The sequence below is a fragment of the Podarcis muralis genome, chromosome 6 (genome assembly GCF_964188315.1).
Source record: "Podarcis muralis chromosome 6, rPodMur119.hap1.1, whole genome shotgun sequence".
NCBI lineage: Eukaryota > Metazoa > Chordata > Lepidosauria > Squamata > Lacertidae > Podarcis > Podarcis muralis.
In genome coordinates this window covers 82646078-82672511 of record NC_135660.1, presented here as the reverse complement: position 1 = coordinate 82672511, position 26434 = coordinate 82646078, and the positions used below count along the sequence as shown (strand labels likewise).

General features: G+C 43.7%; 1 protein-coding gene across 8 annotated transcripts in view; it reads right to left on the bottom strand.

The window, feature by feature from the left end:
- KCNMA1 (potassium calcium-activated channel subfamily M alpha 1) overlaps positions 1-26434 on the bottom strand; it is a 544144-nt gene that overhangs the window by 287370 nt on the left and 230340 nt on the right. For all 8 annotated transcript variants that reach the window (XM_077930638.1, XM_028729135.2, XM_077930634.1 and 5 more), the window contains exon 3: positions 22900-22961. In XM_077930638.1, coding sequence (XP_077786764.1) covers positions 22900-22961 — 62 coding nt within the window. The remainder of the gene's footprint in view (positions 1-22899; positions 22962-26434) is intronic.

Below are 26434 nucleotides of genomic sequence, written 5' to 3'. Positions count from 1 at the left end.
CAAAGCAAAGATCAGAAATAAATAAGCCAGGAAACAAAAATGAAAAAATGGGCAGGATAAAGAAACCAGCCAGTAAAAATCAATGTAATTAGAGGCCCCACAAAACCCTCTGCAGCAATACAGGACTGCATTTTGCAAGCATTTAAATATTACTATGGAAGGTGTGAGGCAGAGTCCTTTTGGGAGGAAATTCCATCATTTTAGTGCCACTGTCAAGCAGGCTTAAGATTATTTTAAGCGGAGATGCCAGGGACAAAACCTTATGTGAGCAAAGCATGCACTCGACCAATGAGCTACGGGGCTTGACATTAAGAATATTGTTCGGAACTGTCTACTCCAGCTGGCAGCAGTAGTCTATGACCTCAGACCAATATTTCTACCAGAGATCCATTAAGTCAGTGGGGTCACCAACATGGCACCCACATGCGCCATTGTGCCCACCACAACTTTCTTGCGGCATCCATGAAAGTTCTCAGTAAATATCCCCTCAAAAGTCCACAAGATACAGGAGACTGCTGTGCTTTTCCTGCTTGGATTCTGTATGCGCTGTCTCGGCCTCTCCTGCATTGAGCACATCCTTGTAAAAAAGCCCACATTTCATGGACTGGACACCAGCCATCCCTTCCATGCTGAACAGAGGAGAGATACAAAGAGCTTTTCTTTGTGAGTAAGCAGAGCAGTCACCAATATAGGTGCTTTTTCCCATGGATGATGGAGACATGTCCAGACCATTTTGTGCTTTTGAGATGTGGCAGCCATTTTGTGTTATGCTACACACCACACTGCATCCATTTTGTGACTGGAACCAAAGTCCTTTTTCAAAATTTGAAATGTGCCCACTGGCCCAAAAAAGGTTGGTGACCTCTTTAACTGCTGAGAGTTGAACATGGGGCCTTATCTATGTGAACCATATGCTCTGTCACTGAGCAGTGCCCACTTCCTACTTTTCCCGTGGAGGGATTTTCCATGGAGCAAACCTGTTTCATATAAGCCTGAATCAAGTTCATATGTTATTTTAGCAGAGTTGTAAATCTCATCGCGGAGATGAGCAGGGGGCTTAACATCAGTGCAAGTGGACCACTGCACACAAAATAGCTTTTGTACAGTACAGTTCTCATGTGATAAACCGCAACTTAAATATCAGACATGTTTTATACGGTGGAAGATACCTAGGTACAGGTACACCCATGCAGTTGTGACATGATTGCACCCCTACTAGTGGTTAGTGGTGATGATCAGAGCAGAACATCTGGAACAATTATGACAATGACTTGAACTTATACTTAAGCTGAATGAATAGCCCCACTTCAAGTAAAATGTCCAAGAGAGGCAACTTTGCTCTCCCGAAGGGGAACAATACCAAGAAAAAGGAGCAGGATTTAAGGGGGGTGTTAGGGGCAAATCAGAGAAAGAAAATCTGGGTCACCTAGGAATAATGAATGATGCCCATGAATATAGAGTAGTTCACAAACCACAGAATAAGACAAAACTTGATTATATTATCAACATGTCTAAGATTTAGTTTTGCTTCATCAAAGCAGTGAAAATTGAATCACACTGTACACTTTGAAAAGGACAAACCATTAGGTTTGTTTGGTTGGGGTTTTTTTTAGCACAAATGACAGTCCCTCCTGTACTGCTGATCCGGTGTATTATTGCTAACATTATTAGCATTATTTGCGCTGTGCTATTTCTATGCATGGAATGGTATACACAAATAATGGGGCAGATGGGAATGGTAACTATATTCAGCAGTGATTCACAGGCATTAATGTTTGGCTCAGAGGACTCCTGTTTATGTCAGCACTGCTAAACATTCTACTGAAAAACAAAACACAGAGTTCACTGGGCAAGTCAGAAAGGTGTAAATTAACAGCAAATTCACTCCAGGTTAGCTATTATTTGCATTGCACAATACCCCCATTACAGTTTGTGATAATGTTGCTTATAAATTTACTTGCAATATCCTAGTTCTTTCACACCTCTGGAGTTACGTGAAATGGGCTGTCCCTCGTGTTTGCGTGGGTGCGTGTTGACTATCTGTCTCCATACCAACAGAGTGCTGCAGCTGAGCCTGTGAACATGCACAGGGGAATCCAGAACTTCAAGGAGGCCCTGACAGTGTCTTGCAGGGTGTCACTCACTGAGCTGAATGAATATTTATTTATTTATTTATTTATTTATGCATTTAAATATTTCATCCAAAGAGCCATAGACTGCCATAGCTTGTTTAATCTGCCAAAGGCCTGGTTATAGATCAATATTTTCACCTGGCACCTAAAAACATGTAATTAGTAATTAAATTTCTATATCACTTTTTATGAGAGGATAGTTTACAATAGAAAAACACAAAAACATATAACACAGTGAAAACAAAAATAATACCCCCCCCCCCCAGTTTAAAAGGCCAAGGAATGTTTTTGCCTGGTGCCTAAAGATATGTAGTGAAGGTGCCAGGCAAGCCCCGCTGGGGAGAGCATTCCACAAATGAGGAGCCACTGCAGAAAAGGCCCGTTCTTGTGTTGTCTCATGGAGAGGAGAGGAAAAAAGGGCCTTAGATGATGGTCACAGGGTCTGAGTCAATTCAGACGTGGTCCTTGATGTAATACGGCTCTAAGCCATTTAGGGCTTTATAGGTCAAAGCCAGTACTTTGAATTGGGCCCAGAAAGTGTTTGGCAGCCAGCGAAGTTGGGCCAGGATTGGTGTAATATACTGAAACCATCTTGCCTCACTGAGCAACCTGGTCACCGAATTCTGCACTAGCTGAAGTTTCTGAACCGTCTTCAGAGGCAGCCCCACATTACAATAATCTAACCCAGAGGTTAAGACTGTCCCTAGGGCATGTAACCCCATCAAAAGCAGGCCACCTCCCATCCATCTGGTCTAGGCAGCCACCCACTAACAGGGCCTCAGTCTTATCTAGATTGAGCCTCAGTTTCCTGGCTTTCATCTGGTCCATTACTAAGGCAAGGCAACAGTTCAGCACATTCACTGCTACACCTGAAGACATAAAGGAGAATTAGAGCTGTGTGTCATCAGCATATTGCTGGCAATGTACTCCAAAACTCCAGATAAGTTTGCTCAGGAGGGGTATGGGGCCAATGTGTGATAGATATGGAGTGTGGATTGTGACATTCAGTATCCAACCTTTTGCCACCTTTTCGGATTCTTCCACAACCTACCACATAAACACAATTTATTTTTGTCTTTGAATACATCAGTACTATTTTATGTATTCAGGAAGTTGCCTTATACTGAGCCAGAACATAGGTCCATCACAACATACAAATTGATCAGAGAGCAACAAACACTTAAAGTAGTAGCTATTTTTTTTAAAAAAAAAGTAGAGGAGAACTCATGTAAGCCTGTCAGTACTTAAGGAAGTGGCAGAGTCCCAGGAGAATGGGTTGTTTATCTTCTTCTGCTTTTGCTAACAGCAATATTATTTTCAGCTTTTCATTTCTGCAGTTACTATCTCTGTCTTAAAAAAAAAGTTTGAAGAGAATAAAGCCAACTAAAAATAATAATAAGAAGACAGAGTAAGCCTGCACACTGCCAAATCTCCAACTTGTTTATTTAGAAGGTAGGCCTTCACTGGGGGTGGTGTGAGGAGGGAATACTGCATTTGGGGGGGGGAAGCAGTTGTATATTTCCACCCTTTGTGGCTAAAGCAACAGGTCAGTCTTTGCACAACAACCAGCCTTTCTCCTCTCAGCTGCGAAAGTATATGGTGCAACTAATTTTTCAAGTATGAACTTGGAAAGGGTTTTGCAAAGTTCTGTCTTATAAGTGCCTCAGTGACCCAGTTAGAACAATTTGTATCATGGCCTACACAAGGGAATGTGATCAAACAATGAGCATGAAGATACACCCTTCCAGAGCCACAATTGCAGCTCAGGCAGTTCACAGTGGAAAGGGGAAGCTCTTTACCCATATCTCAGCTTGGAGGAAAGAGGTTGAGGTGCAGAACAGCAAGACAGAATTTATCTGAAGGCAAGATTTCATCCCCTTGTTTACAGCTGCCTGTCTCTATGCAAGGAATTGTAAAGGGGAATTGCAGTTGTATAGAATATGTTTTTCCCCCCAGCAAGCACAGTCTCAGAGACAGGCACATGTCAGCTTGAGATGGCATCACAGCGCCCCTTATGTGCCATTGAGATTCACATCAGTGAAGCCCACTCCTCCCCAGCCAATGGCAGTAAGATCTCTTTGTTATACAGTATTGTGGGAAGAAGTCTCTGGGCAGATCCACACTGTACAGTTAAAGTGCATTCAAAGCACATTTAAAGCACATGGCCTAAAAATCCTGGGAGCTATAGGTTCCCCCTCACAGAGCTGCAATTCCCAGCACAATCCAAAGTGCTGACGTTGACCTTTAAACAGCCACAACCTTGTATACCTGAAGAAGCATTTCCTCCCCCATTGTTCAGCCTGGACACTGGAGTCCACTTCCAAGGGCCTTCTGGCAGTTCCTTCACTGTGAGAAGTGAAGTTACAGGGAACCAGGCAGGAGGGCTTTTCAGTGATCACACCCACCCTGCGGAACACCCTCCCAGCGGATGTCAATGAGTTAAACAACTATATTACTCTTTGTAGACATCTGAAGGCAGCCCTGTTCTGGAAAGCTTTTAATGTTTGATCCCCCCCCCCTTTTCTTTTTGTTGGAAGCTGCCCAGAATGGCTGGGACAACCCAGTCAGATGGGTAGAGTATAAGAAATAAATTACTACTAGTAGTAGCAGTAGTACAGCTCCCAGGATTCAGCAGGCGGGGGATTTGTGTGCTTTAAATATGTGCTGAAAGTCTTGTGGATATATGGAGTGGATCTGCCCTCTGCCACTTCTTCCTACAATATACAAGGAACCACATCAGACCATTTTCAACTGTCTCAGAATCGCAGGGAAACACACACTGACATCAGATGGGGCGGGAGAGGAGAAAGGACGATCTGGCAGCTGGCGTGAGTGGGAGCAAGCAGCCTTAAGGACAGAGTGCAAAACGCAGCAGTGAATGACACTTCCATTTTTATCAGAAGCTAAGCCTGGGGAGACTTTATATCCAGAACAGGATCTGCTGCTTTAATATTTGGTTTTCTAACCTACACACCTTATTGTGTGTCGTTGTCGTCCCCCCACTACTTATGGCTGCTTCAAATTAAATGCAGATGGCTCATTTGGAAGCATGGTGAGGCATCCCCTCTAAACCACACAGGGAACCTAAAAACAACAACAAATCACTAGAAACAACTCTGGATGTATGTTTCTATTTCTGTAATGTTAAAAACTCAATTTTGATTTTACAGTTAATATAGTAGCAGCCACTAAGTCCTTAGTTCACAGTGTGGGGATTAAGCTTTTGAGATCTGGGTGCACACAGTAAGCTTTGCAGGTAGATGAAAGCTTACATCTAAGCAATTGTTAGAAGCAGATGAAAATCCACCACAAGCCTAGCTGCAACCTACCTTTAATATAATGTAGGGGGCATACAGCAGCTGCTCCAGAGTAAAGCTAATTTATCCAAAGGGGAGGCAGATCATGAAACAGTTTCTATGTAGTGGCACTCGTTGGAAACCTCAATGTTGCAAGCATTAGCAGCCATAGAAATAGCATTATTGGCAGGGAATTACCATAGAGCTGGCATGGTCTTATTATCCAGCAGTGCCCAGGGCACAGAGGCTAAAGTATCACCAGCTAAGTTAGCTGGACCAGGTTTCCTGGCTCTCAGCTGGACGCTGGATTTTTGTGATTAATGAAAATGGTTAGGTAGCGAGGGAAGGCAATGCTGGGTTTATAGGAATAGGCTCTGGCAAAGGCAGAATACAGCAAATTTGGCAAGGCAGCAGCAGCAGCAGCAATGACCTGGAAGATTTTCATAAGAGTAAAGCCTTATAATGTGACCTGGTCTGGACAACTGAGTGTCCATGGGTATCTTTTAGGTCCGGCTGCTCTTGCCATTTCCTCCTCTCACCAAAGTCCCACAAACCAAGTCCTTGCCTGGTATCATCCCTGTTTGGTTCCGGAACTGAAGTGGGTGGAGACCCAGGTTCAAAAACATAACTAGGTAGCTTATGTGGCATTTAGATATCAATCTTGATAGAAGACAAAATGGCATTAGAAATGTAATGTATTTTGTAAAAACAAAAACAAAAAACCCCAGTAAGTATTGCAGTCTAAGCCTAAAAGTCAGACCTACCTACCTTCCTTCCTTCCTTCCTTCCTTCCTTCCTTCCTTCCTTCCTTCCTTCCTTCCTTCCTTCCCCCTCTTCATTTCTAATGTAACAGCTTCTGTAATCCCTACATTCACATGGCATCATATCACCCTGTGCAGCATATTTTAATTTCTATGCAAGTAATGCAAATCTACATATTAAATCTTTTCACGAAAAAGTGACAGCTATTAAAACTGATGAAAGCTGGCTGTGGAGCGATGCTGAAAGATCAATACACATTCCAGCTTGCATAGGATCAAACTACTCTCTTTGTAGTTTATCAGAGACGACACTTTTCCAGAGCTGTTGATACTGAGAGTTGTTTTTCTGTGTGTGGATCAATATACAGCAATGGAATTAATGGGCTAATATTTTCTAATACAACGTTGGAAACACAGACAATTGTTGACAGGCGTTGCCTGTTTGCTGCCACCCCTCCCTCCTTTCTATCTAACCCTGAATAAGCCTGTTTTGCTTTTAAGGTATGTATATCTAGTTTGAGAGTGCAACCTGCTTCACATAGGGTTTTTCTCACTACAGATTAGATGTCACTTCAGGGTAGGTCTGGTAGGGAGAAAACAGGCATGAAAATATAAATAACATAACTGGGGATGGACATGTCCCCATTTTCTTGTTTTGTTCACACAGGAAAATGTGTCATATGAAATACCCCTCTTGTTAGAGCTGCCACTGAAATTTTGAAGAAAAAATAATAATAATAATCCCAAGTTTGGAAACAGGTGAAACATTCGAGAAATTGCAAGGCAGACTAAAAAATAAGAAGACAATGAAGATTCTTCCTAAAACCTGCAGCGTATGTAGGGAAATCCATATATTCTTTGGCCTTTACCAGATTTGTCTGAAGTGAACTCAAATCGCATTGGGAGGTTTCCATTTTGAGGGAGGACACCCACCCCCCCCCATAAAAATAAATAATCAGAATGACTTACTGAAATTCCTCGGTTAAGGGGCAAAGTCGTGAAACAGGGGGTGGAATTATCTGAGGAACACTAGCACAAAACCAATTGCAAGTCCTCTCATCATTCTGGTGAATAACAACTTCAGCTATTCTGCTTATAAGCTGTTTTGCAAAGCCTTCTTGCTGCCTTCAATATGTAGCTGTGATGAGAACACCTTAGCCAGTGAAACCCACTTGTCTGGTCAGATCTGTTGAGATTGAGACTGAAAAGCAATTTCTTACTATAAAAATCATTTATGAAGGCAGCCTGTCTCAAATAATTCCATTTCCATCGCTTAACTCAGTGTTTCCCAACCGGTGTTCCGCGGCACACGAGTGTGCCGTGAGACGTTGCCTCGTGTGCCGCGAGATGCCTGGAGGGAGGCGGGCGAGTCGGGCGGCGAGAGGCGGGGCGGCGGCGGCGAGGAGAGGCCGCGCCTCCTGCTGTTGCCTGGCGCTCCTCCTCGCAGCCGGAAGCGCTGCCTGGGCGCCTCCGCGCGACTCTGCCTCGCTGGGTTTGGTCTCCCAGCAGAGACGGGTCACACGCGCCCCTCCCTCCCTCCCTCAGCCTGCGCGGAGGGAAAGCCAGAGAGAGGCATCGCTCCTGCGCGGCGGGAGAGGGAGCAGCCGGAGCGATGCCCCAAACGAACGCATGGGACCGGAGGGGAAATCCTCTCCGAGGCGGATTGAGCGCAGCTGAGAGAAGCCTTTCGAGGAGCTGCCGTGTCCCCTGGAAACCCCCTTCCCAGCTCTGCCTCAGCCGCCGCCGCCTCAGTTGCCGCCGTCCCTCAGTCCCTCGCTCTGCTGCCTCCTCCCACCCCCAAAGCTTGGAGGTTCCCCAGCAAGGGGGAGGGAAAAAACTTTCACTTTTGTGCGTCCCTCCCGGCGTGACGCTGCGCGCTGACGTCACGGGGCGGGGCTTTAATGGTGGTGTGCCGCGAGATTTTTTTTTAGTAAACAGGTGTGCCGTTGCCCAAAAACATTTGGGAAACACTGGCTTAACTGGGGAGAAAAAAAGTGACACTTGACGGGAGGAAATCCACAACGTGACCACTGTGGGTCATTCATCTCGCACAAAGATTTTAGCACAGCACAAAGACTTAGGACATTGTAATGGGCTGGAGGAGGCGGGGAAACACTATAAATCACATTTTCCCCTAATGGAAGTCATTCCTTTCAAAGAAGGTGAAAGTCTTAACCAAGTGGAAGTTCTCATTTAAGCTGATAAATGGAAGCAATGCAGCTTGAAGCCTTTTCCAGTTTCTGCTAACCAATGTGCCCCACTCATAAATGGAAGATTAGTGGAAATGATGGTGGATGAAAGTCTTTCTAACATCCCTGATGTCGTAGCCCCAAATCAGACACGCTGATGGGCAGTCACATTCCATGTGCACATGTCTTTCCCATTCACACAGGCAGCAGGGCATGCAGACCGAAATTTTTTGGCATCAAAGGCAAAGCTTCCCAAACTTTGGTCTCCAGCTGTTTGTTTGTTTTTTACTACAGTTCCCATCATCCCTGACCACTGGTCCTGCTAGCTAGGGATGATGGGAGTTGTAAACCAACATCAGTTGCAGACCCAAGTTTTGGAAACCCTGATCTAAGGGATTGTGCAGATAACAGGAGTGGACCCCTCTCCTGCCTTGCCTCCCCAGAGTCTGTTCCTGGACTCCCCCACCCCAAACTTCGCTTTAATATGAAGTCTCTGGATAGGACTTCCGCCTGGTCACAACAGAGGCATTCCTTCTGTTTCCCACGTTGCCAGCTCCCAAATACAACTCAGTCTCTCCTGTTCCAATCGTAGCACCTGAGCTCAGTGACTCTGCTGTACTTGAGAACACATCCCTCCCTGCGTACTGTTTTAAGTGCAGCTGCCCATGGCTCTCTCCTGTCCCTGACAGTCTCTTGGGTCACCTCACATATCTTGAAAGAATGCATTAATAAATACCATAACTAAAATGGCACCATTAACTACTCAAACTGCAAAAAAGCAAAAATAGATAATTTTTTAAAAGTAAAGATCAGAGTTCTCTAATAATTTTGCTTCTTCTACTACTGAATCATCACCAACATCATCATCTTGTCCTCATGCTCCCTTCGGAGTGTATTTTATTTTTTTATGCAGATGCAAAGGGGCCTTTAATATTAATGGGAGCACCACATGTTCATTAGGAAGTGAATAATAGGCTCAGGGGTTTTTTTAGCCTCAATACTGTTACAGGACATGTGGATTATACCAACAGATTTATTGCCCTTTTAGTCAAATAAACTGCAAAGCATGCCTAATAAACAACCTACTGGCTCAACTCCATACACACCATGCAATATATTTCAAAAGCTGCAAAACCACATTTTTAATTACCTTGACCCCACCCAGCTTTTCTCCCCAAACCCCCTAAATTGCCTTTTGAAAGAGAGTAGCACTTGGCACACAGGAGCAATGGACACTAAGAGAGCATGTTGGACTTGGCAAGGAGGTTTGTTTCCCTCTGCCAAAAGAGGAGGAAGTGGAAGAATACTTACCTAAGCGCTGAGTGTTAATAGCTCTCACTGTGAAAGTTCTCTCTTTCCTCCTATCAATTTACTTGATAACCTCTCTGTTTATTTGGGGCACAGTCTGTTTGACTAGCTGCAGACTACTCGCCCATAAACAAGTGTGACACAAAAACACGATATACTGTTTCTTACAAGGGATGTGTGAAAACTGCCCCTTTCTCTCCATGGAGCTTTCTTCTTTTCTGCCCTTTTGGTCTTGGCTACCGCCCACAGTGTCCTTGCTTATAGGAGCAGACAGCATAAATCAGATGTATGTTCAGAAATGTATCCAAATGTGGATGCCGTCCATTACTTCCAATGGGATCCATATTCAAATGCACACCCCCATTCATAAGCTAGCTTGCTTAAGTGTCTGCATTGATATATTTCCCCTTCCCCCAGTGATAAAATCAGACATGAGAGGGGTTCAGGCTTGTTGTCCACACCTGGAAGAACAATATCAAATCTGCATATTATTGCAGCATCCCTAATTCACACAGTTTTTCTTAATGGGTACCTTATGCAGCAAGGCACATCCATATATTGTTCATCATTCCCAACCATTGACCTTTCTGGGTAGTGTTGTTGGGAGTTGTAGTCTTCTGGAAGGTTGCTACAGATATTTGTTCAACTGCCATTCAGAAAAAAGCCAAACAGTTCTTGTTAAGAGCAAGTTTCTTTGGGTGCAACAACACACCGGGCTGCTTGCAAAAGCAGCATGCCTTTGTTGAATTTTCACCTTCTCCTTTTGAATTGGGTAGAATCTTTTACAGTATACTGTGGGGAAGTAGGCAGAAGTCTGTATATTGTGGGTACTATACCATACTAGGGGCAGGAAACATGTGATGCTCCAGAGGTTATAGGAACCCAGCTGTCAATATCCCAGTGGCTGGGGCTAATGGGGAATGGAGTTTAATGGCATACCGAGGGCCACAGGATTCCCATCTCCCTGTTATATGGAAGAAAGAAAAGACCAAGCAAAGGTTTTGCTCATGTGATGAGCAAAATCCAGTTAAACCTGAAATGGTCCACAATGAAATTATAGAATGCAGAAGCAGGAAATGTCAAGTCATAAACTAGGGGAAAACACACCCACACCCACAACATGACAGTATCCCTTTTGCCTAAATATAAAAGAGAGAGCTTTTGAATTATGGTGCTAGAGGAGACTCTTGAGAGTCCCATGGACTGCAAGAAGATCAAATGCATCCATTCTTAAGGAAATCAGCCCTGAGTGCTCACTGGAAGGACAGATCATGAAGCTGAGGCTCCAATACTTTGGCCACTTCATGAGACGAGAAGACTCCCTGGAAAAGACCCTGATGTTGTGAAAGATGGAGGGCACAAGGAGAAAGGGGCGACAGAGGACGAGAGGGTTGGACAGTGTTCTCGAAGCTACAAACATGAGTCTGACCAAACTGCGGGAGGCAGTGGAAGACAGGAGTGCCTGGCGTGCTCTGGTCCATGGGGTCACGAAGAGTCGGACACGACTAAATGACTAAACAACAACAAAAAAGAGAGAAGTTTTCCTACCATGTTTCTCAGCAGCTTACACATGAAGTTAAAAAGCAAAATCAGCCAAATACTCATTAGGGTGCTTCATGTCTGCATTTGCAATGTTTAGGTGATGAATTATTACCTCTTCTCCCTCTGTTGTAGGGGACGCGGGTGGTGCTGTGGGTAAAAGCCTCAGCACCTAGGGCTTGCCGATCGAAAGGTCGGCGGTTCGAATCCCCACGGCGGGGTGCGCTCCCGGTGCTTGGTCCCAGCGCCTGCCAACCTAGCAGTTCGAAAGCACCCCCAGGTGCAAGTAGATAAATAGGGACCGCTTACTGGCGGGAAGGTAAACAGCGTTTCCGTGTGCTGCACTGGCTTGCCAGGTGCAGCTTTGTCACACTGGCCACATGACCCGGAAGTGTCTCTGGACAGCGCTGGCCCTCGGCCTCTTGAGTGAGATGGGCGCACAACCCTAGAGTCTGTCAAGACTGGCCCGTATGGGCAGGGGTACCTTTACCTTTTACCTTTACCTCCCTCTGTTGAGAGAAGTGCATTTTATAACGAAATTAAGATAGGCATCTAATTAAGCAGGGTATTCATATGACTGTCCAAACCAGGGGACACATCATATTAGAAAGGGAAATTGATTTTAAATAGAAGTAATTGGAGACTCATTCCTAAAGGTACTATTCAAGGTTTCTACTTTCTCAGATTTTAACGATGCACCTGAATGCCTGAACAGGAAACACAATAAGGTCACCAGTATCTGCCTCAGTTTTAATGTACAGTACAAAAAAAGGGCCTTTGCACCAACGGAGCATTGCTGTCACATTGCATTTCCCGCAGTAAAACATTTGGGATTAAAACATCAGGCTCCAAAAAAGCATGTGAGAACTTGTTTTTTTATTTATTAGAAATTTTGAAGTGTTAGCTAGAATAGAGACACTTTTCCATTTAAGTCCTGGAAATAGCTGACCTGAAATTTAAACAAGAATGTTTAGCAACAGGCTTTCTTTACCTAAACTGCTTTATGCCCATTAGTCTATGTCTCCCATGTGTTCCACTGACAACCTGCGAAGAGTTATATTAATATGCCAAGAGTTACATAAATTATTATTTAGTTCCGGGATATAATGTGACAAGGATAGTTGCACAGCACAACAATGGATGCAATCTACGCAAAAATATGTAACTTGAAAGTGTGTTGACTTCAAGGGATGCATAGCTGTATGGAGTGATTTCTATGCTGAGATTAGTCTCTAAATTCTACCCTGCCCAAGGGTGAATGACCCATGGTTTATGAACTTTGAGGGCACTGCTCGCTAGCTATTTATTTATTTATTTATTTATTTATTTATTTATTTATTTAGACGTTTATACCCTGCCCTTCTAGTGTTAATTGCACCACTCAAGGTGGCTAACGCTATTAAAACCAACAGTAAAATACAACAACGCTATGAAAACACAACACAATAAAAACAGGTGCAGCAGAGGCATTGGATAATAAAATTATCTTATCAGATGAACAAAAAGCCTGCCTAAAACAAAAACAGGGTTGCTGTATGGATGGCAAATATTGTAAGAGAAGTAGGCAACCGAGCCTTGTTCCACGATTTAGGCAAGGCCACAGTGAAGCCCCTTCTCTCATCTTCCCCAACAGAGCCTTCACTGCAGAAAGAACATGGAGAAGGACCTCTTCACCCTATTTTTAGGCAGCAAATATGCTGGCTTGTGAGGAGGCGATTTTCAAGGTATTCTGGACCTAAGCCAGTCAGGGTTTTAAAAATCATCACCATGTCTGATCTTGGTGGGGCTGTGGGACTCGTGTCAATAACCCTCTGAGCAAGCTGGTATCTGGCTTTCCATCTACCCTCTTGAAAACATGCTTCACCATTCTATACCGGGGCTGGGCAGAGAAAACCTGATTACTGTATGTATTAAACATTATTTCAATACCTTTTGGCGTGATTGTTCATCTCAAACAGGGGAATGATCGTCTCCCCACCCCAATTGAATTCAATTAGACTTTAAATTCCCGAATGTATTTTGAACAAGATTGTTTGCTTATAAAGGACACTGCCTTTATTATATAATAACATGTAGCCAGTATTTAAAGCCGTATAATCGTAATAGCCACATTCAGTTTTCCTGTTGAACATGCAAAACCTATTCAGTCTTAATTATGACATTAAAAGGGAGTTCTAACATATGGTGCTCCTTAAAGGCTTTTGCATATATTGTATTTTTATAGCATTTAGCCCTGGGCTGCTGCCATCTGTCCCCAAGTCAACTTAAAGGTAGTTTGAAGATATGTAGTAGGAATTGCCCTACACAGAAAGATCAGAGTAGATCAGACCTCACCTAGAGTACTGCGTCCAGTTCTGGGCACCACAGTTCAAGAAGGACACTGACAAACTGGAACGTGTCCAGAGGAGGGCAACCAAAATGGTCAAAGGCCTGGAAACGATGCCTTACGAAGAACGGCTAAGGGAGCTGGGCATGTTTAGCCTGGAGAAGAGGAGGTTAAGGGGTGATATGATAGCCATGTTCAAATATATAAAAGGATGTCACATAGAGGAGGGAGAAAGGTTGTTTTCTGCTGCTCCAGAGAAGCGGACACGGAGCACTGGATCCAAACTACAAGAAAGAAGATTCCACCTAAACATTAGGAAGAACTTCCTGGCAGTAAGAGCTGTTCGACAGTGGAATTTGATGCCAAGGAGTGTGGTGGAGTCTCCGTCTTTGGAGGTCTTTAAGCAGAGGCTTGACAACCATAAGTCAGGAGTGCTCTGATGGTGTTTCCTGCTTGGCAGGGGGTTGGACTCGATGGCCCTTGTGGTCTCTTCCAACTCTATGATTCTATTCTATTCTATGATCAAAGATGCCTTTTTGGTTGGACAGTTGTGCTGCTAGAGTAGCAACCTTCTGAAGGTAGAACAACATGCTTATGCATGTCGTGCAGAGATGGTGGAATTAGTAGGTGAGCAGGGAGGGGGAGGGGGAGGGATTTTCCCCACGGTTCCTACTCCACAAGCCTTTACCATCAGCTTGTTCACAGTCATTCAAAGTCAGCTACGGCAGGGTGGGGGGAAAGAAATGGAAACTCTGGCACAAAACATATTTGCAAGGAAGGAGCAATGAGTGGGGATGAGTATTCCTCGGCCTGCTCAGCAAACTTCCTCTGCAAATGTTCTCACATTACTGTTATGAAGGGACAGAGATAGAAGAGCTCTCTCTCTCTTGCTCTCACACATGCATGCATACATACTGTATGTATTTTCCCAGCTCATTATTTTTATTTTGTATTAGCAAATCAGTTTGACTTGGGGTGGCAGTTTCTGGGTTTCCTGGGTTAGAATTTCAATAGCTAACATAACTGATAAATTATATTTATTTAAATGTGCTGCATTTTGCCCACTGTCTGTCTTTAGCCGCCAAAGCAGTAGTTTTAGAACTGCCTCGAATCATGAACAACAGCAAAGAGAGAGAGGCTCCCCTCAGACTTCCAACCATAATGCGGCAAAGTTGGTGCTATGACTCCATCAGTGGTGACAAATGCATCAAAAATGGAATGGGTGTCCTTGCTGTGGGGAAGTCTATTTTTAACTAGAGATGACTCATTAACTACTGGGGTCTCCCAAAAGCTACATCTGTCAAATTGTCACGGGGGGGGGGGGAGCAGGAAATAAGCAAGGTCACGTTTGCTGAAAGCTGATAATGGGGATGTGATTATTTTTTGCTTTGTCACATTGAAAGGCAGTGATCCTTGCAAATCCTCCTGTTTTGACAAATGGTTTGTCACAGAAAATTTGCTTCTGAAATCACCCAGGCTTATTTTACAGTTTGTACTGCACCAATTTTATGTGTAAAGAAGTATGCCACTAATTCTGTGTGCATAACTAAATCATTTCCCATGGGGGGGGGGGGAGGAGAGGGAATGAATAAGGAAGGTTTGTGAAGGCACTCTTAGAACCAAAATGCAAGATTCCAAATAAGAAAATGTTGAGGAGAAAGGAGTTGCAAAAAGTAACAGACATGATAGGCTTCAGATGTGCTTAGAAATAGAGCAGAGTGTTTCTTGTTTGGGGATGCATCGTCCCAGCAGCACAGAAACTCAAAGAAAACAACACGTATCTCTGAGTGCCAGTCCTTAGGCAGTCAAAATGGCTCCATCATGCAGCAAGCTTGAGGGAACCACAGGGTTTGCAAAACTACAAAAATAAGTTTAGGGATAATCCCAAAAACATCTAAATGAGGACTGGCCATGTGCTCGGTGGGTAACGAACACTTATAAAATATGGGGGATATGCCCCTCTCTCTGGTATGGGAAGTTTGTGTCCCTCCATATACTACTGGTCTGCAACTTCAATCAGCTCTCACCCCTGGTCATACTGACTGGGGCTGATGGGAACTGGAGTCAAAATAACACCTGGAGGTCACAGGTTCCACAGTCTTGATATAAAAGTAAAAAGAACACAATACTGTAAAAAACAAACAAACAAAGCAAAACACTGGAGATAACATACGTAGCATAAATCAGTCAAAGTCAAATGCTACGTAATGTTTTAATAGGATACCCAGATGTACAGTGGTGCCTCGCAAGACGAAATTAATTCGTTCCGCAAGTTTTTTCTTCTTGCGAGTTTTTCGTCCTGTGAAGCACGGTTTCCCATAGGAATGCATTGAAAATCAATCAATGCGTTCCTATGGAAACCGCCTTCAGACCAGGTCCGGGGACAGTCTGTCCCCCGACCTCTTCTGAAGGCTGGGGGGGGACAAGGGCTTTTCTTCCCACCCCCAGCATTTAAAAAAACCCCGGGACAGCGGAGGACTTCTCCGCTGTCCGGGGAGATCTTAAAATGCTGGCGGGCGGCAGCGAAGCCTCCGCTGCCGCCCGCCAGCATTTTAAAAAAACCCCGGACAGCGGAGGACTTCTCCGCTGTCCCGGGGCGATTTAAAAGCCCCCGGGAAGGCAGGCAGGGGGGACAAAGACTTTTGCCCCCCGCCAGCCTTCAGAAGAGGTCATGGAAGACGGCCTTCAAAAGCCGTCCCGGATAGCGGAGAAACACGCTGCATTTCTCCGCTCTCCCGGGAAGGCAGGCAGGGGGGAGCAAAGACTTTTGCCCCCCGCCGGCCTTCAAAAGAGGTCCTGGACCTCTTCTGAAGGCCGGCGGGGGGCAAAAGTCTTTGCTCCCCCCGCCTGCCTTCAAAAGCCGTCCAGGATAGCGGGAAGCACTTCCCTGCTATCCCGGACTGCTTTAAAAATGCTGGCGGTGGGGAGCAAAGCCTTTCGGCCCCCGCCGGCCTTCCTGGACCTCTTCTGAAGGCCGGAGGGGGGGAAAGGCTTTGCTCCCCACCGCCAGCATTTAAAAGAGGTCCCCGGAGATTTCCCTATGGGCTTTCTTCTTGCGAAGCAAGCCCATAGGGAAATTCGTCTTGCGAAGCAACTCGCAAACGGAAAACCCTTTCGTCTTGCGGGTTTTCCGTCTTGCGAGGCATTCGTTTTGCGGGGCACCACTGTAATATAAAGCACTGTACTTTTGCAATAAAAACATAAATGGCAAAAGAATAGGATTGGTTCTTGCTGGCCGAGGTCACTGGGCCATATATGAACAGCTGTAACTTTTTACAATAACCTGTAAGACGTGCTGAAAAGACAAGATGATACTTCTAATCAGCTGCTGGATCAGATTCTGTATCATGCATAACCTGGCTTTGACCTGAGCAACGCCATAGGAAGGTAAACAAAAGGAAGAAAAGACTTCAACAATGAGCCTTGGAAAGGATGAATGAATTTCTTAAACACTCAAAAGATTCCTTGAGACAGCCACTGATAAAAATATGCATTTTAAAGCAAAGAAACAGAAAAAGGAAAAGCCCTTCCAAAATTAACCTGTAATGAAATGGAGCTGCAGCTTCCACTATTTCACAACTGGTAGTGCAAATCAGAAGAAGCCACCTAGTACTCAGCCATCAATCAAAGGGGCCAACTAGCAAGAATATGTACCAGCTCTAAGCCTTATTTTGCATGCCTGTGGTTGCAACCTGAGAAAACAGGTTAGCTGACTTGCCTTCCATGGGCAGAAACCTCTGCTGTCATTGGACAAGAAGACTGTCACATTCTGTGATAATTCATAATTTGTTGCCTTTTCATTTGCGGGTGATACTTTTGTACCACATAAGACTACATAGGTGGAATCTACATACGTTAAAAACTTCGTAGAAATTGGTTTTTTTTTTTATTGTTTTGAAAAATGCATTGAATTAGCTATAGCTCACAGTTGCCATCTAGTGTCACAATTGTATATTGCACTTTACAACACATTCAAAACATTTTATTTGCAGTCCATGGTTTTGCTACTGTTTATTAAACGTAACCAAGCGTTTGCAACATACTTATTAATTATCACATCTTCCATTCTTCTGCACAAGATTCTATTGGTCATTATTGTTTTCATTTTCCATTATTGTTTTCATTTTCCATTACGGGTGCTCTTCTTTATTGGCTTATCTGCTTTCTCCTGGCTTTTTCTCTCCCTTCTTGTTGACTTTCCATACTTTAGTTTTTCACCCATCAAAAATGTAGACTTGATAAAATGTGCCGGCATGAAATTTTTGGCACGACTTTACAAAACAGCAGACTTCACTGGGAATTTTAATAGGATAATATTTCACTCACTTTGATTGTACACCGGCCTAATAGACCTCTGCACAGCCCTTAATGTGAGAAATCGAGCTGGACTGTCTCCCTCCAGAGTGCTGAGCACAGTGTTTCTGTGTTGCTAGTGATGGCAATTCCCCACCCCCATAAAGGAAAGGGTGTGTAGATACCAATAGCAACTTAGCTTGACATTCTTCAATATGGCTCCCCCTCCCCCCTTAATGTGAGCTTTCATTCACTGTTCTCTTATTTTCAGAAGGTGAAAAGCAAGACTAGGAGCGGATGTAAAGCACTGAGTAAGAAACCCATATAAAGTTCAAGCTATCCCAGGGGCATCTCTTATTATTAGGGAAAGTTCCTTATCTGAAGGAGGGGAAATTAAATGCTTTAATCAAAGAGTTTCTGAAACCCCACAGGCTAGGGCTCCCAAAGCAAGCAGGCTCTTCAAAACAATTCAGTTATCAGCAATAACTCTGCTGTACTACAAAGCAACACCCGGAGCTTCTAGTGCAATCGCCAGTGGATTCGGCCAGAATCCAAACAAGAGATGAATCCATATCATTTTACAAAAGTGGTTTGTTGAAAATGGAGTTAGACATGCTGCCCGCACAGGAGTAGTCTACCCTTTCACGACACAAGCCAACTGGCCTGCCATCCTCTTTTCTGGCTGTTCCAAAGTGGCAGCAGAAACAGGAGGTTTGATGAGTTTCTACTGGACCATCACATCTGGCTGGGACCTAAAAGGAATCTTTAGTTGCAAACCCTTCACTGCTGTGTGACCTTATGAAATTGCACACATAAATTGTCATCACAGCAGCAATTCATGAAGCCAGGTGGTACAGCCAAAATGCTTCAAACAAACCTCCAACACTGTGTCTTGATTTGAGTCTAGCTGCTGCCACTGGGAACAGAGCAAACACTCACTCCAAAATGGGAGATAATGAGGTTTAACTTGTCTGGCCAGTGCCCTGCATAAAACAAGTGTGTGTCCTGGAACACACACGCAATTCTTCTACAGTGCAATGGTGCCTTGTGATAAACATTCAGGGGCTTCTCAGCAGATGAGGAAAAAAAGGGGGGAAGAGTTTCTGTCGGTGAAGAAGCTGAATTCCATACCGAGGGACATTCAGAAAGGAACTGAAAATAAAACTGCCAATTTCATAACGCCACCACCAATCAATGGCGCAACCACACTTGGAATAAGGTGTTCATTTCTATCGTAGAGCTGAGAAGCCTTCAGCAATGGCAACTGGAATGATAATGAGGCTGAAGCAACTCCCATATCAGGAAAGGTTAAGGATTTGTTATTTTAGAACAAAAATGGGTGTAAAAGAAAACATGGTAAGAGGTGTATAAAATTAGGCATCGTGGAGAAAGTGGATTAAAAAAAAAATTCTCCCTCTCTCATAATACCAGAACCCAGGGTCATACAATGAAGATGAACGCTGGCAGATTCAGGGCAGTCAAAACGAAGTATTTCTTTGCACAGCAATGGCTGGACCACGGAATTCCCTCCTGTGACATATAGCAACGGCCACCAACTTGGATAGTGTTAGAAGGGGTTTAGACAAATTCATGGAGAATTAGGCCACTGGATACTTTGGGAAATAGGATGTTGGGCTGGACAGGCCATTGATGTGATCCAGCAGGGCTGTTCTTATGTTTGTATGAGCTGCAGCCCTTCTCCCACACCACCTGCCCACAGCAATCGTCTTTGGCATCCACAGTGTGAGAACATATTTTGCAACATGCTATGGAGGCTGCCTTTCTGGAGCAGCCTTAAGAGGATGGACCAGCAGCCACTGCATCCTGAGCATTGGGGATGCTCACCTGCCTTGGTTTTCTGCAGCCAAAATGATTATTGTTATTAGGTTTTAGGCACTCTGCTATCCGCTCTGAGCAAGCCCCGGGAACAGTAAATTTGGAATAGCTGAACCTCAGGTTGTGTTTCTTTCCATTCAAAAGCATCAGATAACACAACAACAGAAAGTGACTAATGATTTTAGAAAAATGTAATGACGTGCAAAAAATATATAGGGAAAAATTGGAAACCAGGGGTGGGGGTTGGGGGGGGGTGTCTGAGGGATCTAAATAATCCCAGCAGTGTAAAAACTGAAAATGATGTGAATGTATAAGAATACTGTTTAAAAAGTGAAAATGAAATGCTTTTTTAAAAAGAAAGTGACTAAAGATTAACATTGATCGAAAGAAAGCTGTAGTTCACAATAGCTCTGACATAAAAAATTAACAATAGTCAGGAGAAAGGCAAGTACATTTTCCTACAGAAGTGCAATTTTATTTAGTCATAGGAGACTTCCCCTCCTGTCACACATAGGCGTGCTGCAGAATCAGCCAGACCCAAGTTAGCTAATGAGGTCCTGTGTTCAGCATGTTTCCATTCTTCTTTCTCTCCTTCCCTTTGTCTCCTTCCCATGTGTGTCAATGAGATGGAAGTCTTTGGAATTGTCACTGGTGTTTGCCACTTCTGCATCTGCCCATACTCAGAAAGGGGTTTTTGGTCTTGGAATGCTCATTTATGGATTAAATCTGCATATTAGGTGGTTGTGACATTCCAGTGTTATAAGAGAATTCCCTTATCCTGCCCATGGAATGGTATGGATATAATTTCACCACTATTCCATTCCAGTCACAATCCTGCTCTTCCCATATCTGACTAATGCCTGATCTTTCATGGCACAGCTAAACCAGTGGTCAGCCTAGCCTCATGCTCCATAGTGGTTGGGGGGAAAACCCCATAGCTAATTACATACCTTCAAGTTACTTTTTTTTTTGGTTAATGTTGACATGCCTTCTCTCGGAGGGGGAACTTTTTTTTGCATATGTTGTGGACATATTCACATTGTTTAGGTGCTGTTTTTTCCCCTGGCACCACCCCCCACCCTTTGAACTCAGTGACTTTTGCTTCATTGGCCACAAACTTGATGAATCCTGTGGGCTGTGGTGACCAACATCAGTCTGTTGCTGATGTCACTATACATCTGACATGATGACATAACAGACAAATATTCAAATCAGGTAGGTTGCCACAGCCAATAGAATACAGTGGCAGTGAAGACAGATGCAGTTGAGGGAGAAGAAAGGAGGCCTCAAGCTAAGCAAGAGGGTGTTGATGTTTTAGCCCAACAACAGTTTTGCCTTTTTGGGGCACTCCCGAACAACCGATTTCCAGCTCATGTCAAGATGCCAAGTCTGAAAGGCAAGTATTTTGGGAGAGGGTAATTTGTTCAACTGCATTGAATGTGCTGCTTTCAAAATGAAAACCAGATCACAAAATATTTGATACAATGCAAGGGCTACGTAGAGGGGTGCTCTGGGAGAACACTACGAGGCATGATGCTGTGGAGGTGCCATGGCTTTTGCACCTAATTCCCCCTGCTTTTTGCCTTGCACAGCAGACGGCAGGGTATCAAACCACATCTGGAAATACATGTGCACACCCTGTCAGACACACACACACACACACACACACACACAGACATCCGCACATTATAGGGCAACCAATCCTAACTCTCTGACAAATACATCCATATGAGAGGCATGTATGCAACATGTTTGTTACATTTACATCTCAGGCATGAACCTCAAAACAACGGGCATGATCCAACCAAACTGAAGCAGTAATACTGAGTTCAATGGAAGAACTAGCCACCTGCTTCAGTCTCTCCCATTGAAGTCAAAACACTTGGAGCTGCTTTGCTTTCGGTGGATTGTGTGTGAAGCAAGCAAAACTAAGAGTAATATTTGGTCACACAATCATCTGGAACAGCCTTCCCCAACCAGGTACCCTCCAGATATTTTGGACTCCAACTTCTGTTACAGAATTGTAGAGTTGGAAGGGATCATCCTCAATCATAGGCTGTGCTAGCTGGGGTAGATGGGACTTTCAGTTGAGAACATTAGGAGGACATCAAGTTTGGGAAGGCTGTTCCGGGCAAACACCATAGCCATGCTAGGTCATCTTGCAGGTGGGACTACAGATGTGATTATTAACTAGATCAAAGATAAATTATAATTATATAATTGTACATAAAACACAGCGCTCCTTTTGAGTTACTGTACTAAAGAAAGGCACTGTGATGAAACAGTGACACTTTCTGAAACACATTTACTTGATTGACATCAGTGGAGATTGCTAACCATAAAATAAAATGTTATATTGTTTTCAGGATTCTGCATTCCACAAGAGACAGGAAAAACAACAACATGGCAGAATTCATCCATTGACTTTTAGGTTCTATTAGCAATACCAGACTAGTTATTGTTAGTTATTGTGGTTTGGCCTGACAATGCCAACACAGTATCTAGTTTGGCTTAGATAATGCCCATAGTGTGCTGCTGATACTGCAAATGGCTGTGTCCTTCCCACTCATGTCAGTTGAACTTGCCTTGTGTTGCGATGTCACAGTGTTCCACATTCCTGGCTCCTACTCGGCATCATTAACTGCCAATGGCAGTAAAATGTGGAATGTTAAAACATCACAATATGATGGAAGTTCTACTAGGTAGTGCAGAGGAGGAGGGATTAGTTGCAATGGTGGCATTTTTGAGTTGTAGCCATGCATTTACCCAGAATGTCTAATTTAGTCCATGGTACATACAATTATTTTAATTCTTACAAATCTAATTTTCCATGAGGTCCCCTCTCCTCCTGTCTTATGCCATGCTGTACTCATTTTTTTAAAAAAAATATGTGTGTGACTATTTAACCTGCTTACTGTAAGAATAAAATGTGTCTACATTCCTCATATTCTGAAAACAGGAATTATTTCTCTCACACCCCACAGCAAAACATGAAAAATAAAAATATGGCAAAAATTACACAAGACCTTCCCCCATTATCTTTGAAACTTAAGCCTGGGAGACTGTGTCACGTGTTAGTGTCCCCCCTCCCTTTCTCTTATTGTATGCAGGTGATGAGTACAAAGCTTTGAGCTGAAGTAGATGAATGGAGCAATACAAAGTCTCATAATTGCTTTAGGGGAGGGCGGAAGGGAACAGGAAATGTATTAAAATACTCACTTTGACGAATCTATGAAGTATATTACAAGAGCACCAATACTAAGAGCGAAGACTAAGACAACCTGCAAAAGTGAAGAAGAAGAAAATGCAATCACTTTACGGGCCACAGCTGAGGCATTCATTATTCAAACAAACAGGAATGAGAAAACAGTGCAAGAAATTTCATGGTTCCATTTTAATTGCCTTATGCTTTACCAGAAATATGAATCATGCTTGCAGCGCTTGACAAAACTGGGGACAATGCTGGAAATGTATACAACCAGAGCTTGCCAAAGATATCTGTGGGCCTGAGGAAGAAAATCCAGGTGGCATCCACTGGTGGTAATATAATAATAAACACGATAATGGACAATTTACTGTCTTTAATGGTGTCCTAATATCTGCAACCTAAGGCAGTCTACCACGCCCTAATATGAATCATACAGACATCCCCTATGTAGATGTTTATGTGCTCTGGGGTTTTGTTCTAGGCCGTATCCTCTCAGGAAGTGAAGCCTTTTGGTCCCTGGGGTATGGCGCTCTCAGAAATATGACCACAACTGCAGAACACACTTTTCACTAAGACCTGTCAAAGCACCTCACTGCTCTGTTTAATCCACCTTGGGAAAACCTCTTTGTTGACAAGAGGACTTTTAAACATTCTGAGAGAGGATTCCCAACTAGGGCTTGTATGCCATTTTGTGGCCTATTGGATTACGGGCAGAACACAACAGGGTATGACAGGTTGCGGGCGGAACCTTGTGGGGTAAATAAAAAACAACAATGTTATTTGTGGGTAATCGTCTAAGTGACCAATCCACACTATTTCATCAAATACAGTAAAGACCGGAAGTATGTAGGATAGGTTTCACTCTGTTCATAAAACAGGCAGCCATAGATTGCTTTTTATGGTCCTTACTTCCTGGAGAGAGTAGTGGTCAACTACATTTTTTGTTTTTCATTATGTTCACAATAATATAATGTCGAAGGCAATTATACAAATAAAGCTTCATACAAACGGTTTCTTTGTGGTTTCACATTTAACCCACACATTTACTATCATGGACAGATTTTACTACAGACAAAACATAAGCATGATCACCTGTGGGTTTGAGACTCTGCTAAAAACATTCCTGTTCAGACAAACCTACCTAGGTGCTGAGAAAGATGAGGTAATTTTAATCTGTTTTCATTTTTGGACTTTTGTATGTTTTGAAGTAAAGGGACGCGGGTGGCGCTGTGGGTAAAAGCCTCAGCGCCTAGGGCTTGCCGATCGAAAGGTCGGCGGTTCGAATCCCCGCGGCGGGGTGCGCTCCCGTTGTTCGGTCCCAGCGCCTGCCAACCTAGCAGTTCGAAAGCACCCCCGGGTGCAAGTAGATAAATAGGGACCGCTTACTAGCGGGAAGGTAAACGGCGTTTCCGTGTGTGGCTCTGGCTCGCCAGAGCAGCGATGTCACGCTGGCCACGTGACCCGGAAGTGTCTCCGGACAGCGCTGGCCCCCGGCCTCTTGAGTGAGATGAGCGCACAACCCTAGAGTCTGTCAAGACTGGCCCGTACGGGCAGGGGTACCTTTACCTTTACCTTTATGTTTTGAAGTAGGGCTGTGGTTTTTTTTCTTGATTTTACTGTTTCATCTTTTTGTAAACTGCTTTGAGCACTTTTAGAATCAAGCGGTGTGTAAATTTCATTAAATAAAAAATAAACTAAGAATTTTGAAAATGTATGTGCATGTGTGTGTGTGCACATTAATCAATACACCACAGGCAGAGCTGCTAAATTATTTGTACAACTGAGTAAAAGAGAAGTACAGGATACTGGTCCGTAATCTCTTGCTGGATGCAAGAAGGCTGTAGCTAAAGATTTAACTCCCCACTGGGTAGAAGTGGGATTAAAAAACTGTTTTGGTAGAGGAAGGAAGCAAAATATGTGGGATTTGATGATAATGAGCTAAAAACTGCTTGGTAATAACAGAGCTATGATTATAGAATATTCAAAGGGGGGGGATAGAAAAGCCACAAGGGAAATGTTTTGTTTATAACAACGTATGTTCAACCGGTGGATTTAAAATCAATTATAAAAATGAATATGCTCTGTCTCTCTCACTAGCCTATATCCTTTGCCCAGTCACATGCCCTCAGGTCGAAGCACCCAAAGGCCTGGAACATGAGTGTCCATCTTGCATGTCTTTTGCCTTGCTGATATCTTTAAATTGTCCACTTGTGCCAGTGGTGTAGAGATATCATCGTATGGAATTGCCAGTTTCACAAGCCAGAGCGTGTTTTGAATTGTACATGCCTCTCTCTGAAAAGGGCACATAACTCATGCAGGAGAGCAAATGCTTAGCAGACCAATGACCCCAGTTTCTCCAGATAAAAAAAAAATCTCAGGTAGGCAGACTTGGAAAAAAATACTCTTCTTTAAAACCTTGAAGCAATGCTGCCAGTCAAAGCAGAGAATGCATGACAAACTTAATGGACTGTGGTTTAAGGCAGCTCCTTACAGTTTATATATCTCACAGACGTCAGAGGCAATGTGACAGCTGCGTACATCTCTGCCATTTGTCTGCTGCTGAGACTGAGAAGCACAGATAGCTTTGCCTTAGACTAACAAAAATCAATACTTTATGCGTGGCGGGGGTGGGTCGGGTAGGGAACGGAAATAAAACCCAAAAGGAAATACTGTCCAGGGTCATTAAAAATCGCAAAGGCCTTGTGAATCTTTGCAACAAGCCCCCCCCTTTGATTGCAAGATACCTGGAACAGTGTGAGGAGCAGCAAGTGAGTTTACAAAGGCTTTAAAAGAATCCTATCTGAAACAAATATTTCCACTCGACTCCCTAAATCAATTAGTTGGATTTATATAACTGCTTAGCCAAATCAACCACTTAGGAAAGTAACTCAGTCAGATGTGCATTTTCTATTTTGCTTAATTGACCCTAACAAATAAAATGCTTAAAATCAAGTTTTTGCCTTTTTTCTTCTCCCTACAGAAATCTCTCAGAATTACAAATGAACCAGGAAAGGATTTAGGGGGCCTAGTGCAAATAGGAAGAGGGGCTTCCAGAAGCAGCACAGTGGTACCTCGGGTTGCGAACTTAATTCGTTCCTGAGGTCCATTCTTAACCCAAAACCGTTCTTAACCTGAGGCGCACTTTCGCTAATGGGGCCTCCCGCTGCCACTGGTGCGCTATTTCTGTTCTCATCCTGAGGTAAAGTTCTTAACCTGAGGTACTACTTCCGGGTTAGCGGAGTTTGTAACCCGAAGCCTTTGTAACCCGAGGTGTTTGTAACCTGAGGTACCACTGTATCAGTTCTCTGATATCTGGTGGTCACCCTGAACCTATCAGAGAATGGAGAATTGAACCACCACACTCAGAACCCTTCAGGTCATTTTCCCTTGGGAGAAGTAGTAGTAGACAATTTCTCAGTGATGCTTCCCTTCTTCAAAAAAACAAAAAAAAAAAGGTTTAAAAAATGTTGTCAACAAAACAGTCTGCATTAACAAAAGTGTTTAGGCACACAATCTGTGGAGGAGCCTGGCAGTTACATACCTTAA